Source organism: Chiloscyllium plagiosum, unplaced genomic scaffold, assembly GCF_037043375.1.
Source record: "Chiloscyllium plagiosum isolate Xiang-an unplaced genomic scaffold, Cpla_swu_hap1 HiC_scaffold_32, whole genome shotgun sequence".
Lineage (NCBI taxonomy): Eukaryota > Metazoa > Chordata > Chondrichthyes > Orectolobiformes > Hemiscylliidae > Chiloscyllium > Chiloscyllium plagiosum.
In genome coordinates, this window is record NW_028270170.1 from 36,510,487 (window position 1) to 36,525,536 (window position 15,050).

General features: G+C 42.3%; 1 protein-coding gene across 1 annotated transcript in view; it reads left to right on the forward strand.

The window, feature by feature from the left end:
- The window catches only part of plekhm1 (pleckstrin homology and RUN domain containing M1), a 56,568-nt gene extending 44,692 nt beyond the window's left edge, over positions 1-11,876 (forward strand). Inside the window, exons 11-12 of the mRNA XM_043675264.2 lie at positions 3,414-3,571; positions 10,254-11,876. Coding sequence (XP_043531199.1) covers positions 3,414-3,571; positions 10,254-10,362 — 267 coding nt within the window. The 3' untranslated portion in view covers positions 10,363-11,876. The remainder of the gene's footprint in view (positions 1-3,413; positions 3,572-10,253) is intronic.
- The last annotated feature ends 3,174 nt before the right edge of the window (positions 11,877-15,050 follow it).

The following is a 15,050-nucleotide window of genomic DNA, read 5'->3' on the forward strand; positions in this document are numbered from 1 at the left end:
AACCTTATCAAATGCCTTACTAAAATCCATGTATACTACATCCACTGCTCTACCCTCATCCACATGCTTGGTCACCTCCTCAAAGAATTCAATAAGACTTGTAAGGCAAGACCTACCCTTCACAAATCCATGCTGGCTGTCCCTAATCAAGCAGTGTCTTTCCAGATACTCATAAATCCTATCCCTCAGTACCCTTTCCATTACTTTGCCTACCACCGAAGTAAGACTAACTGGCCTGTAATTCCCGGGGTTATCCCTATTTCCTTTTTTGAACAGGGGCACAACATTCGCCACTCTCCAGTCCCCTGGTACCACCCCCGTTGACAGTGAAGACGAAAAGATCATTGCCAACGGTACTGCAATTTCCTCTCTTGCTTCCCACATAATCCTAGGATATATCCCGTCAGGCCCGGGGGACTTGTCTATCCTCAAGTTGTTCAAAATGTCCAACACGTCTTCCTTCCTAACAAGTATCTCCTCTAGCTTACCAGTCCGTTTCACACTCTCCTCTTCAACAATATGGTCCCTCTCGTTCGTAAATACTGAAGAAAAGTACTCATTCAAGACCTCTCCTATCTCTTCCGACTCAATACACAGTCTCCCACTACTGTCCTTGATCGGACCTACCCTCGTTCTCGTCATTCTCATGTTTCTCACATACGCATAAAATGCTTTTGGGTTATCCTTGATCCTATCCGCCAAAGATTTTTCATGCCCTCTCTTAGCTCTCCTTATCCCTTTCTTCAGGTCCCTTCTGGCTATCCTGTATCCCTCCACTGCTCTGTCTGAACCCTGTTTCCTCAACCTTACGTAAGCCTCCTTCTTCCTCTTTACAAGACATTCAACCTCCCTCGTCAACCAAGGTTCCCTCACACGACCATTTCTTTCCTGCCTGACAGGTACATACATATCAAGGACACGTCGTATCTGTTCCTTGAAAATGTTCCACATTTCCACGACATCCTTCCCTTACAGCCTATGCTCCCATCTTATGGTCCTCAGATCCTGTCTTACAGCATCGTAATTACCCTTCCCCCAATTGTAAAACCTACCCTGTTGCACGCACCTATCTCTCTCCATAACCAAGGTGAAAGTCACAGAATTGTGGTCACTATCACCAAAATGTTCACCCACTAACAAGCCCATCACTTGTCCCGGTTCATTACCGAGTACCAAATCCAATATGACCTCCCCTCTGGTCGGACAATCTACATACTGAGTTAGAAAAGCTTCCTGGACACACTGCGCAAACACCGCCCCATCCAATCTACTTGATCTAAAGAGCTTCCAATCAATATTTGAGAAGTTGAAATCGCCCATGACTTCTACCCTGTGGCTTCTGCACCTTTCCAAAATCTGTTTCCCAATCTGTTTCTCCACATCTCTGCTGCTATTGGGGGTCTATAGTAAACACCCAACAAGGTGACTGCACCTTTCCTATTTCTGACTTCAGCCCATATTACCTCCAAAGGCAGATCCCCCTCGAACTGCCTTTCTGCAGCCGTTATACCATTTCTAATTAACAACGCCACCCCCCTCCTTTTTTACCACCCTCCCTAATCTTACTGAAACGTCTGTAACCAGGAACCTCCAACAACCATTCCTGTCCCTCTTCTATCCACGTTTCCGTGATGGCCACAACATCGTAGTCCCAGGTACCGATCCACGCCTTAAGTTCACCCACCTTATTTCTGATACTCCTTGCGTTGTAGTATACGCACTTGAACCCATCTCTGTGTCCACAAGTATTCCCTGTCTGTGCTACCTTCTTCACAGCCTTCCTACATTCTTGGACATCCTGACAAACAGCTAGCCTACTTGCTGGACTACAAGTCCGGATCCCATCCCCCTGCCAAATTAGTTTAAACCCCCCCGAAGAGTGCTAGCAAACCTACCCCCCAGGATATTGGTGCCCTTCTGGTTCAGGTGCAACCCGTCCTGCTTGTACAGGTCCCACCTTCCCCAGAATGCAGTCCAATTGTCCAAATACCTGAAGCCCTCCCTCCTACACCATCCTTGCAGCCAAGTGTTCAACTGCACTCTCTCCCTATTCCTTGCCTCACTGTCACGTAGCACCGGCAACAACCCAGAGATGATAACTCTGTCCGTCCTAGCTTTTAGCTTCCAGCCTAACTCCCTGAGCTCTTGAATGACCTCCCCACCCCTCTTCCTACCTATGTCGTTGGTGCCAACGTGCACCCGGGAGGCAACAAACCATCCGAGAGTCTCGCCCATGCCCACAGAATCGCCTGTCCGTCCCTCTAACTAGAGAGTCTCCTATAACTAGCGCTCTCCTCCTCTCCCCCTTTCCCTTCTGAGTCTCAGTGCCAGACCTTGCACCACAGACCCGGTCACTGCAGCTTACCCCTGCTACCCCAACAGTATCCAAAGCGGTATACCTATTGTTTAGGGGAACGACCACAGGGGATCCCTGCACTGCCTGCTTCTTCCCCTTCCCACCTCTAACTGTTACCCAGCTACCTCTGTTCTCTGGCGTAGCTATGTCCCTGTAGCTTCTATCTATCACCCTCTCAGCCTCTCGAATAATCCTCAGTTCATCCAACTCCAGTTCCAGTTCCCTAACTCGTTCAGTGAGGAGCAGGATCTGACTGCATTTCCTGCAGATGAAGTCGGCAGGAGTATCGGTGGTCACCCCTACCTCGAACATCCTGCAGGAGGAACATTCCTGTTGAAGTACCAGGCAACTGGAAGGTTGGAGCCATTTCTGTGGACGCGTAGGTGTTTCGCAAAGCAGTTGCCCAGCCTGCAGTTAGTTTTCCCATTGGAGTGGAGATGAAATTGTGAGTTAATGTTGCCCACATATAGTCCTGTGGTATAGCTTCACAAGGTCAATTAACTCATTTTTAAGATATGCCTGGTACTGCCCTGGCATGCTGTCCAATATTCCACCTGAAAGATGGGTCTGCAGCCTTGGATAGGAGGAAGTAAAAGGGCAGGGCTGTGGGGAGCTGCTGTGAATGGACCAATGCGTCCCAGAGGGAATTGTCCCTGCAGAATACCAGCAAGGGAGGGGAATATATGTCTGGTGATGCCATCCTGCTGAAAATGATGGCTTATGGACTTTTGAATGCTGATGGTGTGGAAAGTGAGGACCAAGGGGTTTTGGGAGGAAAGAGAAAGGGTGAGCACAACATTTTGAAGGATGTCATTAACAAATTGGATTTTCTAAAAGAAAACCCAAGCTTTGTGCTTTTTTCAGCCTTTGCGACTATGAGATGTGTCATCAGGTTACATGAATAATTATTTCTTCCAGAATGATCCATAAATGGGGCTGCCACTAATGTGCCCATTACTCTGTTCTATTAGACAGTTCTTGGATGTGAGCCTGCCACAAACTGTCCATATTAAAAACAAATATTACTTCAATGTCCAATGTTTCTTTTCTGTTACAGACAGCACAAGGAGTATTTGAAGCATTCTTGCAGCATACCATCCAATATGCCACAAATCATGTTTATATGTGTGACCTTTGCACTCAACGTGGTTTCATCTGCCAGCTCTGCAATAGCAATGACATTATCTTTCCTTTTGAGTTTGAAACAACGTCAAGGTAAGCAGAAATGACCTTGCTATTATATATAAACTCTTGTCATGATAGATGATTTACTTCATGCCTGAGAACTAACACAATATGGGAAAATGTATAAGATGCAGCTGCATTTAGGGAAACTAAAATGCTACTAATTAAAGGAAGTAAGTTTACAGGCTTGCAGTTGTTGGTTCATTTTGGCTCTGGAGCAGAGTACACTTGGTAGAACTCAATCTGAGCAGATTATTGGTAAATGAATGACCTTGATAGAACTGTCAACAACACCTTTCATTGCTTTGGTCATTAAGAGTGGACTGTTGAGGGCGGTATTGTGCAGTGACAAATCTGCCCTGTTTTGGACATAGCTGGACATTTTTCCACTTGATCATGTAGATGTTATTGTAAAAGTTCTACTAGATCATTTAGGCGAGGATGTTGCTGCTCTGGAACATGTCTTCACCATTGTGATTGGTGTGCTATCAGTGCGCCATAGTCTTTGCTGTCCATTGCACTCAGCAATTTCTTGTATCATGTGGAATTGACTGAAAACTAGCATCTGTGACTATGGAACTCCAGGAAAGGTCAAGATAGATCATCCACTTGGAACCTCTGGTTGAAAATGCTCTCAGGGCTCTGCCATCACTCAGGATGAGAATATTCCAATGTTAGTTATTTAATTAAGCACTTTGCTCATGATTAGATATGACAGGATGGCAAAGCTTTGATCTGATCCATTGGTTAAGGAATTTCTTGATGTTGCCCACAAGCTGTGGTATAGCTTCACAAGGTCGATTAACTCATTTTTAAGTTATGCCTGGTACTGCCCTGGCATGCTGTCCAATATTCCACCTTGAATCAGGGTTGATTCTTCAATGTATGATAGGAGTAGAATGGGAGATACGCTGGACCATGCGCTGCTATTAAATGCCCATCGAGTTCTCGTGGTTGTTCAGTTTTGAATTAGTGGTTCTGTTCTAAATATATCCCATTTGGCATGACAATAATGCCATACACCATGATAAAAAGGGTGTTCTCTTGTGACAATCTAGTAATGCTGTGGCCATCATTTCTAATACCTTTCTTTCTAGATTTAATTAATTAAATTAATTTAAATCCATCAAGTTCAGTGTTGGAATTTGAATTCATGTTTTCAGAACATTTCTTGTGTTAGCAGTCTACTTATTCCTCAATTCTTATTTGTCCTTTTGAGGTGAAGGTAGCCATGATTTTCAACTGGTGTCGATATTGGATTCCAGTGGTTATGCAGATGACTGCTGAGGCTAATTTGTACTTGGAAGATCCCGTGCAAACAGGACAGGATATTGCATATAATTGAATATGTTACTGACTCGGTTTTCTCTGCTTCTGATGTGTGCTTCCATTTGAAGGAGGCAGTTCTGTTTTTTTAACTTGGTAGCAGAAGGTTCAACAATCCTGTATCAAGTTTGTTTGCTGGATTTGCAACCCTTCATTCTCCGACTGATGGTCAAAGTCTGCCAAAGGCTATACTTTGGTAAAAACAATGACTGCAGATGCTGGAAACCAGATTCTGGATTAGTGGTGCTGGAAGAGCACAGCAGTTCAGGCAGCATCCAAGGAGCTTTGAAATCGACATTTCGGACAAAAGCCCTTCAGGAATAAAGGCAGTGGGCCTGAAACGTGGAGAGATAAGCTAGAGGAGGGTGGGGGTGGGGAAAAAGTAGCATAGAGTACAATGGTTGAATGGGGGAGGGGATGAAGGTGATAGGTCAGGGAGGAGAGGGTGGAGTGGATAGATGGAAAAGGAGATAGGCTCTCCAACGCATCTCGTCCACATCCCACACCTCCGCACTCAGACCCCACCCCTCCAACCGTAACAAGGACAGAACGCCCCTGGTGCTCACCTTCCACCCTACCAACCTTCGCATAAACCAAATCATCCACCAACATTTCCGCCACCTCCAAACAGACCCCACCACCAGGAATATATTTTTCTCCCCACGCCTTTCTGCCTTCCGCAAAGACCGTTCCCTCTGTGACTACCTGGTCAGATCCACGCCCCCCTACAACCCACCCTCCCATCCTGGCACTTTCCCCTGCCACTGCAGGAACTGTAAAACCTGCGCCCACACCTCCTCCCTCACCTCTATCCAAGGCCCTAAAGGAGCCTTCCACATTCATCAAAGTTTTACTTGCACATCCACTAATATCATTTATTGTATCCGTTGCTCCCGATGCGGTCTCCTCTACATTGGGGAGACTGGGCGTCTCCTAGCAGAGCGCTTTAGGGAACATCTCCGGGACACCTGCACCAATCAATCACACCGCCCTGTAGCCCAACATTTCAACTCCCCCTCCCACTCTGCCAAGGGCATGGAGGTCCTGGGCCTCCTTCACCGCCACTCCCTCACCACCAGACGCCTGGAGGAAGAACGCCTCATCTTCCGCCTCGGAACACTTCAACCCCAGGGCATCAATGTGGACTTCAACAGTTTCTTCATTTCCCCTTCCCCCACCTCACCCTAGTTCCAAACTTCCAGCTCAGCACTGTCCCCATGACTTGTCCTATCTGCCTATCTCCTTTTCCACCTTTCCACTCCACCCTCTCCTCCCTGACCTATCACCTTCATCCCCTCCCCCACTCACCCATTGTACTCTATAGTACTTTCTCCCCACCCCCACCCCCACCCCCATCCTCCTCTCACTTATCTCTCCACGCTTCAGGCTCACTGCGTTTATTCCTGATGAAGGGCTTTTGCCCGAAATGTAGATTTCGAAGCTCCTTGAATGCTGCCTGAACTGATGTGCTCTTCCAGCACCACTAATCCAGAAAGGCTATACTTTGGCAACAAGGTATGTACAATTGGCAGCACACAATGTGAGCAGGTTCTGCTGAGATAAATAAACATTGATTGCTGAAAGGTTTGCCTATTGACTACAGCTTTGGGCTTAAAGTAGAATATTCCTAGAGCAGGCTGGTTACATTAGTTCAGTTTTCTTTGTGCTGTGCATAAGATCCAAGTTGTCACATACATGGAAAACCAGTCCAAATCACTTGGCGTTTTCAGCTTTGAGCTCACTGTTTGTGTCCAGGCATCATGAAAAAGATCTCAAAATATGGTGGAGAAGAAGAGATTTCATGTTAACAGGCAGTCCTATTTAACTCCATTAGTGACTGGTGTTGCGATCCTGAACCAGATTCCCAGATTTTTTATGCTCCAGTCAGCAACTATGACAACGGTTGTAATGGCAGTATTTCAAATCTGTTATTTATTAAAGGAATGAATCCACAAAATGCCAAGAATTTTAATAGTTAAATTTTTAACTACACAAGAGTCAATAAGCAGTCAATAATATCTGCATTCTCCTCTGACAGCCAGAATCAACATGAGGCAAATATGAATTAACAGGCAAACTGCAGGTGAACATATCACAAATTGCCAGAAACAACGGAAACAGATTTTATCAGAATGACTTGCTAATAAATTTGGTAAAAACAATGACTGCAGATGCTGGAAACCAGATTCTGGATTAGTGGTGCTGGAAGAGCACAGCAGTTCAGGCAGCATCCGAGGAGCAGTAAAACTGACGTTTCAGGCAAAAGCCCTTCATCAGGAATACAGGCAGAGAGCCTGAAGGGTGGAGAGATAAATGAGAGGAGAGTGGGGGTGGGGAGAAATCCTCCTCTCTCTACAAGAATCTCAGGGAGTCCCTCTCCCACTGCAACTCCCAGATCATTTCCTCTGCCCTGAAGCTCTTCAACCAGGTCCTGAAACAAACTCGCTACCACAGCTACGTTTGCTTCCTCAGTGCCTCATTTCCCCTTCCCCCACCTCACCCTAGTTCCAAACTTCCAGCTCAGCACTTGTCCCCAGAACTTGTCCTACCTGCCTATCTTCTTTTCCACCTATCGACTCCACCCTCCTCCCCTGACCTATCACCTTCATCCCCTCCCCCACTCACCTATTGTACTCTTTGTTACTTTCTCCCCACCCCCACCCTCCTCTTAATTATCTCTCCACCCTTCAGGCTCTCTGCCTGTATTCCTGATGAAGGGCTTTTGCCCGAAACGTCGATTTTACTGCTCCTTGGATGCTGCCTGACCTGTGCTCTTCCAGCACCACTAATCCAGAATTTGCTAATAAATTTGTCAGTCATTACTGAATCACAAAAATCCTTTAAAACTTTGTCTTCTGCTTTCAAGAATATAGCTTCTAATTTTTCTTCAAACTCCCCTCTGAAATCTGACTGCTCTGATGACAGCTCGCCTCCCAGCTGTTCAGTCTGTTTTCCTAAGACAGTGTCTCACTGGATTCACAAAGTTGAAGTTCTGTAATCAACCAGTGGCACAACCCATGCTCTCCCAGCTGCATGACCCAGTACTTCTATTGTGCTTCCCTGAACCTCAGTTCTTGGATGCAGGAAATTACCAATGGCCCCAAGGCATCTCAGAGCCCCAGCTACACACACAGCTATTGACAGCACTTGAATTCATACTTGTTCAGCCCCTGACTGTCATATGGGATTGCGTTTACTCAGCACTGGTCCTGTAGTCATTTATTTGCAGCATCTCACCACACAGATATGCTGTTAATCCTTGTAGCTGGCAAAACAAGATCTGAAAACCCAGCATACGCAGCCCATCTCCTTGCCATGTTCCACATTGTGTCAGTGCTGGCAACATGCCACATAAGCACTGATGACAAGACACCATCACTTTTTGACTCCACTCTGCACCTAACCACAAGCTCCAGCATGCAAGAAGCAGTTGTCTTTGCCCCCCGCCCTGAAAATTCACCAACACAACAATACAGATTCCCTCACACTGAAATCAGTCAAAAGATTTCACACCATCCAGGATCCTCGGAAGCATGACATCATGAAGCTTTTGAACCTTAATGATAAATTTGTGTTATCTTCAAAGTTTCGTGTGACTGATTTGTGTCAAAATCTTTGGTCAGGTCAACCAGGGTTATGTCGAGGGAAGTTTTCTAGCTTAGCATTTCTTTTGGAACTGTTGTAACTGCAAACGCCATATGGTCATTCCTCAATCTTTTCTGAAATAGCACTCCCTCTCTGGCAGTGGTTGCTGGTTGCAATGTTGTACTAGGTGATTCACCTGTATTCTGGCAAAGATGTTATTCATGATGAAGAGGCATGAGATTTCTCTATGCTTGCCACAAGATTGTTTCTTGAGTTCTTTCTGTGATTGAGTTCTTTCTCTAATTGTACAGGCTGATAATGTATTCTCTGGGACAGTTCCTTGTTCCCACATGAACTGAAAGAGTTCATTGAATTTCTTGACCAAAAATTGACTTCCAGCCTTGAGGACCTTCACTGGGAAAATGTCAGCTCCTGAAGCTTTTGCTGCTGTACTGGAGTTTGATTTAGGTTTGTCTTTTCTAACCATTTGGGAGCATCATCAAGAACATAGTTGGAAAGTTGTGCAGCACGTTGATGGCATCGTCTTTGATGAAGGCCACCTGATGATGTAGTTAAGATGCTGTGCCAGTCTTTCAGAAATTTGGGCTTATTTTATGAGTAGTGTTGACCTGTCAACACAAAGGATGAATGATGAATCAGTATATTGGGTTCCCCAGGCAGATTTCAGTTGAATGTTTTAACAAGTAGTGAAAAGTTAGTGCAGTTAGACGCAGAATAAAACTGTATGTCCATTCTGTTCAATAAGTGTGCTTTAGCCTAATTGGGTCAAAATTACTCCTTAAAGCTCAAATGACAGTTTTTGATGCTTTATAGTTTCTGAGTTTGACTGTTCATGTTAAGTGTTCAATTCATGACAGTTTTGTATCGATGATGAATGAGAAATGTATTAGAAATATTTCACTCAGTAACCTTCTCAAAAAATTTGCATCCCCTCAATTTGGATTGAACTTGGAACTGTACTCCCAGAGATATGCATTTTTAGAAATTGCATATTTCGAGCTTCTCATTTTGTTTAATTATGAACCACATGCTATGCAGTGCCATTCCTTCTCCTCTGTATAGAAAAGCTCAGATTGACATTGGAACTCAGTTTTCAGTATATAAAGGCTTTTCTGTCAAATGAATCATCAGGCTTTTTATAAGATATTAAATTGGCAATTGCTGTACTTTTAAAATTTCACTCCACATTACTTTAGTTTCCATTTTTTCATTCCAGTGCGTTCTGTTGAGTTATTAATTCCATTACACACATGACTTTTTAATTTTTCTTCTTGATTTACTACTGAATGTATTTCCTACTTAACCCTATAACTTGACCATCCTTCTAAAAAGTGAAGTATTTCTGTCCCTTCTACTCTAACTAATGCGGTGGTGTCTTTCCATCTATATCAGCTGAGCAGAAATGAATTGTTCACGAAGCTCACTCACATTGTGTGACTTCCCATGTTCTTTGTTTTTTATTTTTCTTGACCCTACACTTCATAGCTAAAAATGTCAATTTTGGATGGCTAGGATGCATTGGTGATTGAGGCAGGCACCAGAAGATTAATATTAGATGAACTAATTTTATATTTGACATTGAGCGAAAGTATAATGGCTTTTGAAAGTAAGCTATGGCTCTTGGGATATCTGTTCAAACTCCAGTTTTATTTCCGTTACTAGTGATTGTACTGAAAAGTATCACTCGCAAAAGAAGAAAAATTAGCATGTTCAGTGCAGAAGGTATTTGCAGTTAATTGACAGCCCCACAACTTACCTAATTATTCCTTCCACTGCTCAGGTGTAAAGAATGCAAGACCGTCTTCCACAAGGATTGCAAGGCTGGGGTCTTGTCTTGTCCCCGTTGTGTGCGCAAACAAAAGTACCAGCAGAGCAAGATGAAGTATTAACTATTGATCTGCATTGAAGACCATGTGTGTGGGAGAAGATGAACTTTATATACTGTCTGTGGATCTTTGAATTTCTGCCGCTTTCAAAGGCAACACAAACTCTTATCAGAAATGGTGCAATACAAACTGATCCACAACCCACTCCTGAAGGCAGAAACTCTCACTCACTCACTTCCTTTCAAGCGAACTATCAGTCTTATTGAGGTGTGCAGCTTCTCTTCCTCTGTGAGAATAATGTAGATTCAGAATGTTAGATACTGGTGCACTGAGATGGGCTCTGTTACTAAGGAAGTTGCCTACAGCTGAATTTCAACTTCACCTATGTAATATTATGTTGCTAGGAAATATTTGACTCATACAGTTCCATTTTCTTTTTTGTAATGCTTTAATCATTTTTAAAATCCATACATATAGGTTTGTTATAACATGTAAATTATATCACCAGTTTAAGGATATTGAATGTATACCACATGTACAGGATATGTACATACGGTAGTATAGATTAAAATGGCTGTAAAAAAAAAAGTTAGACTTTGCTGCTTTGAATTGCACTTTGCAAACTAACCCTTGTAAATACACATGAAATATTTAAATTTCCACAACATGGCAGGATGTCTGATATATATTAACACTCATGCCAAAAGGGCATGTGCACTTTTCTTGGTATGTCTGGCGCTAATCAGAGATTTCCTATCCTTTTTGGTTTAAAAGATTAACTGTAATACAGATAGTAGATCAGTTTTTAAAGCATTTGACTTGAGAACATTTATTTGAGTTACTGATTGTTATCATCCTGACGCATTTATGTTGCTGGATATATTTTAATGCCATTTTTGAAACATTCCACATAAATATGCACAAATTTAATATTACCTCTCTATAGTTTTCAAGAAATTGCTTATTTCCAATGGGAGTTTATACTTGACTTTCAAAATTGGCCCAAAATGGTTGTAAAGGTGCTAAACTTGCAGAATCTTTTGTAAAATATTCAATAATACCAAGAGCATTTGTAGTGAAAGGAGATGTACCCTTTAACATTTGCATTTGTGAATTATTGTGATTTTTGTGTGCACTTCTTGCAAGTCATTCCTGATCTGTGTTTAAATTTGTCAGCCCCGTAGAAATGTATATAATTCTGGCAGACAAATCTGGACTGAGTACAACTTTAATTGGAACAAAGAAAATCCAAAAGCAGCAGTGTTTAATGTCACTGAGATTCATAACTACAGAATAATCTAGATGTTTCAAACCATTCTGGATTTATTATAACGCGTGTTGTAAGTTTGTAAGAGTATTACTTCTTGCGGTCTTCCAACTGTGGACATAACGGCCATATAATAATCTTAAATTTTATACTTTTCCTTTTTGTATTATCAGCTTTTTGGCATACAGACTATATGCTTTCATGCAATCAAAGATCATGACTAGATTTACTAAACAATCTCTGTAGACAAATTCTATTTTCTTAAGAACAAAGTTGTCATTAAAGATTTGATTTTTAAATGTGCAAAGAATATTTGGACTTTATTTTAAATTCAAAGTGTGTGACAATCTTGGCAGCAGGGTTGAATTAGCTTTCTAGCAGGGTGTATTTCAGTACAATCAGACTGTGTTTCCTCTGCATGCAATTATATAGGATAGATGGGACAGAAACCGGCCATTCAGCCCAGCTAATCCAGTTTGGTGTTTATTCTCCACTCCAATCTACCCCCCAGCTTTTTGTTGTCTGAATCTACCATTGTAAATTATCCATTCCTTTCTAGTTTTTCCTTAAATGTATCATTACTTTTCGTTTCGTGCCTTCCACATGGTAGCATGTTCCACATTCTTGCCACACTCTCTTTTTGTGAAAAAGCTTCTCTGAATCGCTTGTTAGTTATTGATGAGTACCCTAATGGCCTTTAGTTGTGCTCTCCCATGAGGGAACCTATTCTGTCTATATCCGCACTCTCAAAGTTGCATAATTTTGAAGACCTATTTGATCATTCCCCAGCCACCTTATTTTTCAAGACACTCAGACTGTCAATCCTTTCCTGATGTACAATGTGTACCCTGCTATTTCTGGTGTCATCTTTGTAAATCACTGCCTCTAAATACTTTTTGTAATTTGATGAGCAGAACTGCACAATAGTAGAAAACCAAAGTTAATATAACTTGGTCAATATAACTTCCCTTCTTTTCAATGCTGTCTCTTTAAAAGTCAACCTTCTGCTTGGTTTGCTTTTTTTAATGGCCTTGCAAACTTGTTGTGATTGATCACAGAACTGTTACTGCACAGAGGAGGCCATTCAGCTCATCGTATCTGAACTAATAGCAATATACCGTAAAACCATAAAGCATAGGAACAGAAGTAGGCCAATCAGCCCATTGAGTCTGCTCCACTGTTCGATGAGATCATGGCCGATGTGATAGTCCTGAGCTCCACTTTCCTGTCTTTATTCAATAACTCTTGATTCCCAGACTGATTAAAAACCTGACTTTCTCAGCCTTGAATATGGTTAAGTTAGTGCGTTCTCCTGCCTTTTCCCTATCCCCTTATGCATTGGTTCTTTTCAAATAATCTCCAGTGCTGTCTTGAATGTTCCAATTGACTCTGCGTTCACCACAGGCAGTGCATTCTATACATGAACTTAAGCGAAAGCATTCTTTTCACATTCTGTTTGCAAATCACTTCATATCTGTGCCCTCTTGTTTTTGATTCTGGAGTTTTCATGGATTTAAATTGTAAAATGATATTGTCTTAAATTTAACATAATGATTTTGATTTGAATGTAAAAACATTGCACATCTATGCAAAGGTCCATGTACAATCTTGCCATATTTTGCATAATTCTCAAAATATGCTCTAACAAATTTGCCAGAGTGAATCATATTAAATTATATGTAATAAAAGGTGCTAGAGGTTTGTATGTTTGCTCTGTTTTATGGGCACACGTATGTAAATATTTGGGGTCTGGCAATCTAAGTGTTCTGGCATTCTGGATTTCTCTGCTCTTTAGATATCCTGAAGACAACCTGAAATAATTTTTGTCAATTTAAATAGCTAGTGAGCATCTTGCCCTTGTTGTAGACATATTTTAGAAAAAAAGGATATTTCATACATGCAGTTTTCCCATTCAAAAACAATCTTTAAAAGGACCATTGGAACCCAAATTTTGAAAAATGGCACAGAAATATAAATTTGTCCAAGCAAGTGGAATCTATTGGAATAATAGTGCTCCTTCCTAGCCTCCATGTTTTCATATATAGTTAATGGTTTCCTCTCCGTAAGTCCTGTTTCTTTTCTCTTCAAGTTTATCTTCATTTTTTTTTTACAATTGATTCCCGACAGTGTGGAAACAGGCCCTTCGGCCCAACCAGTCCACACCGACCCTCCGAAGAGTAACCCACCCAGACCCATTTCCCACTGACTCATGCACCTAACACAATGGGCAATTTAACATGGCCAATTCACCTGACCTGAAGATCTTTGGACTGTGGGAGGAAATTGGAGCACCTGGAGGAAACCCACGCAGACACTGGGAGAACATGCAAACTCCACACAGTCGCCCGAGGCTGGAATTGAACTTGGGACCCTGATGCTGTGAGGCAGCAGTGCTAACCACTGAGCCACCTCCATCACTAACCATCTCCTGAAAATCAACTTAAAACCTTTCTGACTCGCATACTACTTCCCTATCTGCAGCCTGTCTTTTTCTTTCCCCAAGTTCCTCAAACTAGTTATTGCTCTGAAATCCGTGCCTACATTTCCCATGACATTGTATCTAATTTGGTTTCTGCCATTGCCGCAATTGATATGAGCCTTATGAGATGGCGCAATCACATGCAAGGTGACTGTGTTCATGGTAATTTATTCTTCCTCATTTTAGTCGTCGACACGGTTGATTGCTTCACCCTCCTTAAATGCCTATCCTCCACTGGCCAAATGAGTGGGACTGCACTCATTTGGTTGCATTCCAGTCAATCAAGTCATAGTCAGAGCTTTTCTTACCTCTCTTTTACCTCAGTTTTTCCCAGGCCCCTTCTTTTTTTTCCATCTATATCTTACCTTTTTATGACATAATTCAAAACTGGATTAATGTGCCTCATTTGGTTCATAACGTTACCTAACTCAACATAACTATTGCTTCTCACAACCCCTTTAATCTTGGCACACATCCTATCTGACATTTTTTTTGAATGAACAGAAATATGTTTTGAATATTGGGAAGATTGAAGATATTGCATTTGATACCTAACGCCAATGCCTCCAAACTATTCTACCCTTCTCCCTGGCAATTTTGATATCATAGGTGACACCTCCAGACTCACCTCCAAACACAAACTTGCTCCATCACCAAATCCAGGCACCTCCATAACATCTCCCAATTTGGCCTCTACTTCAGTTATCTCTTGTTGAAACCCTCATTTATCCACTTAGTGCCTCTAGACCATATCCTATCTATATCATACTTCCATCAAATCCCATTCGTTCAAGACAGCTATGCTCCAGTCCGTTGGCTCTCAATCAATCAAAATCTCAATAATTAGAATTCTCATCATTGCTTCCAAATCCTTCTGTTGTCCCATCCCACCTCTAACTTCCTGTAATCGTACAATCCTATAATTCTGGCTCTTCTAACTCTGGTCTCTTGAGCATTCCTAATTTTAATTGTGCAGCCAGTGGCTGCTGTGCCTAAGCTATGGAA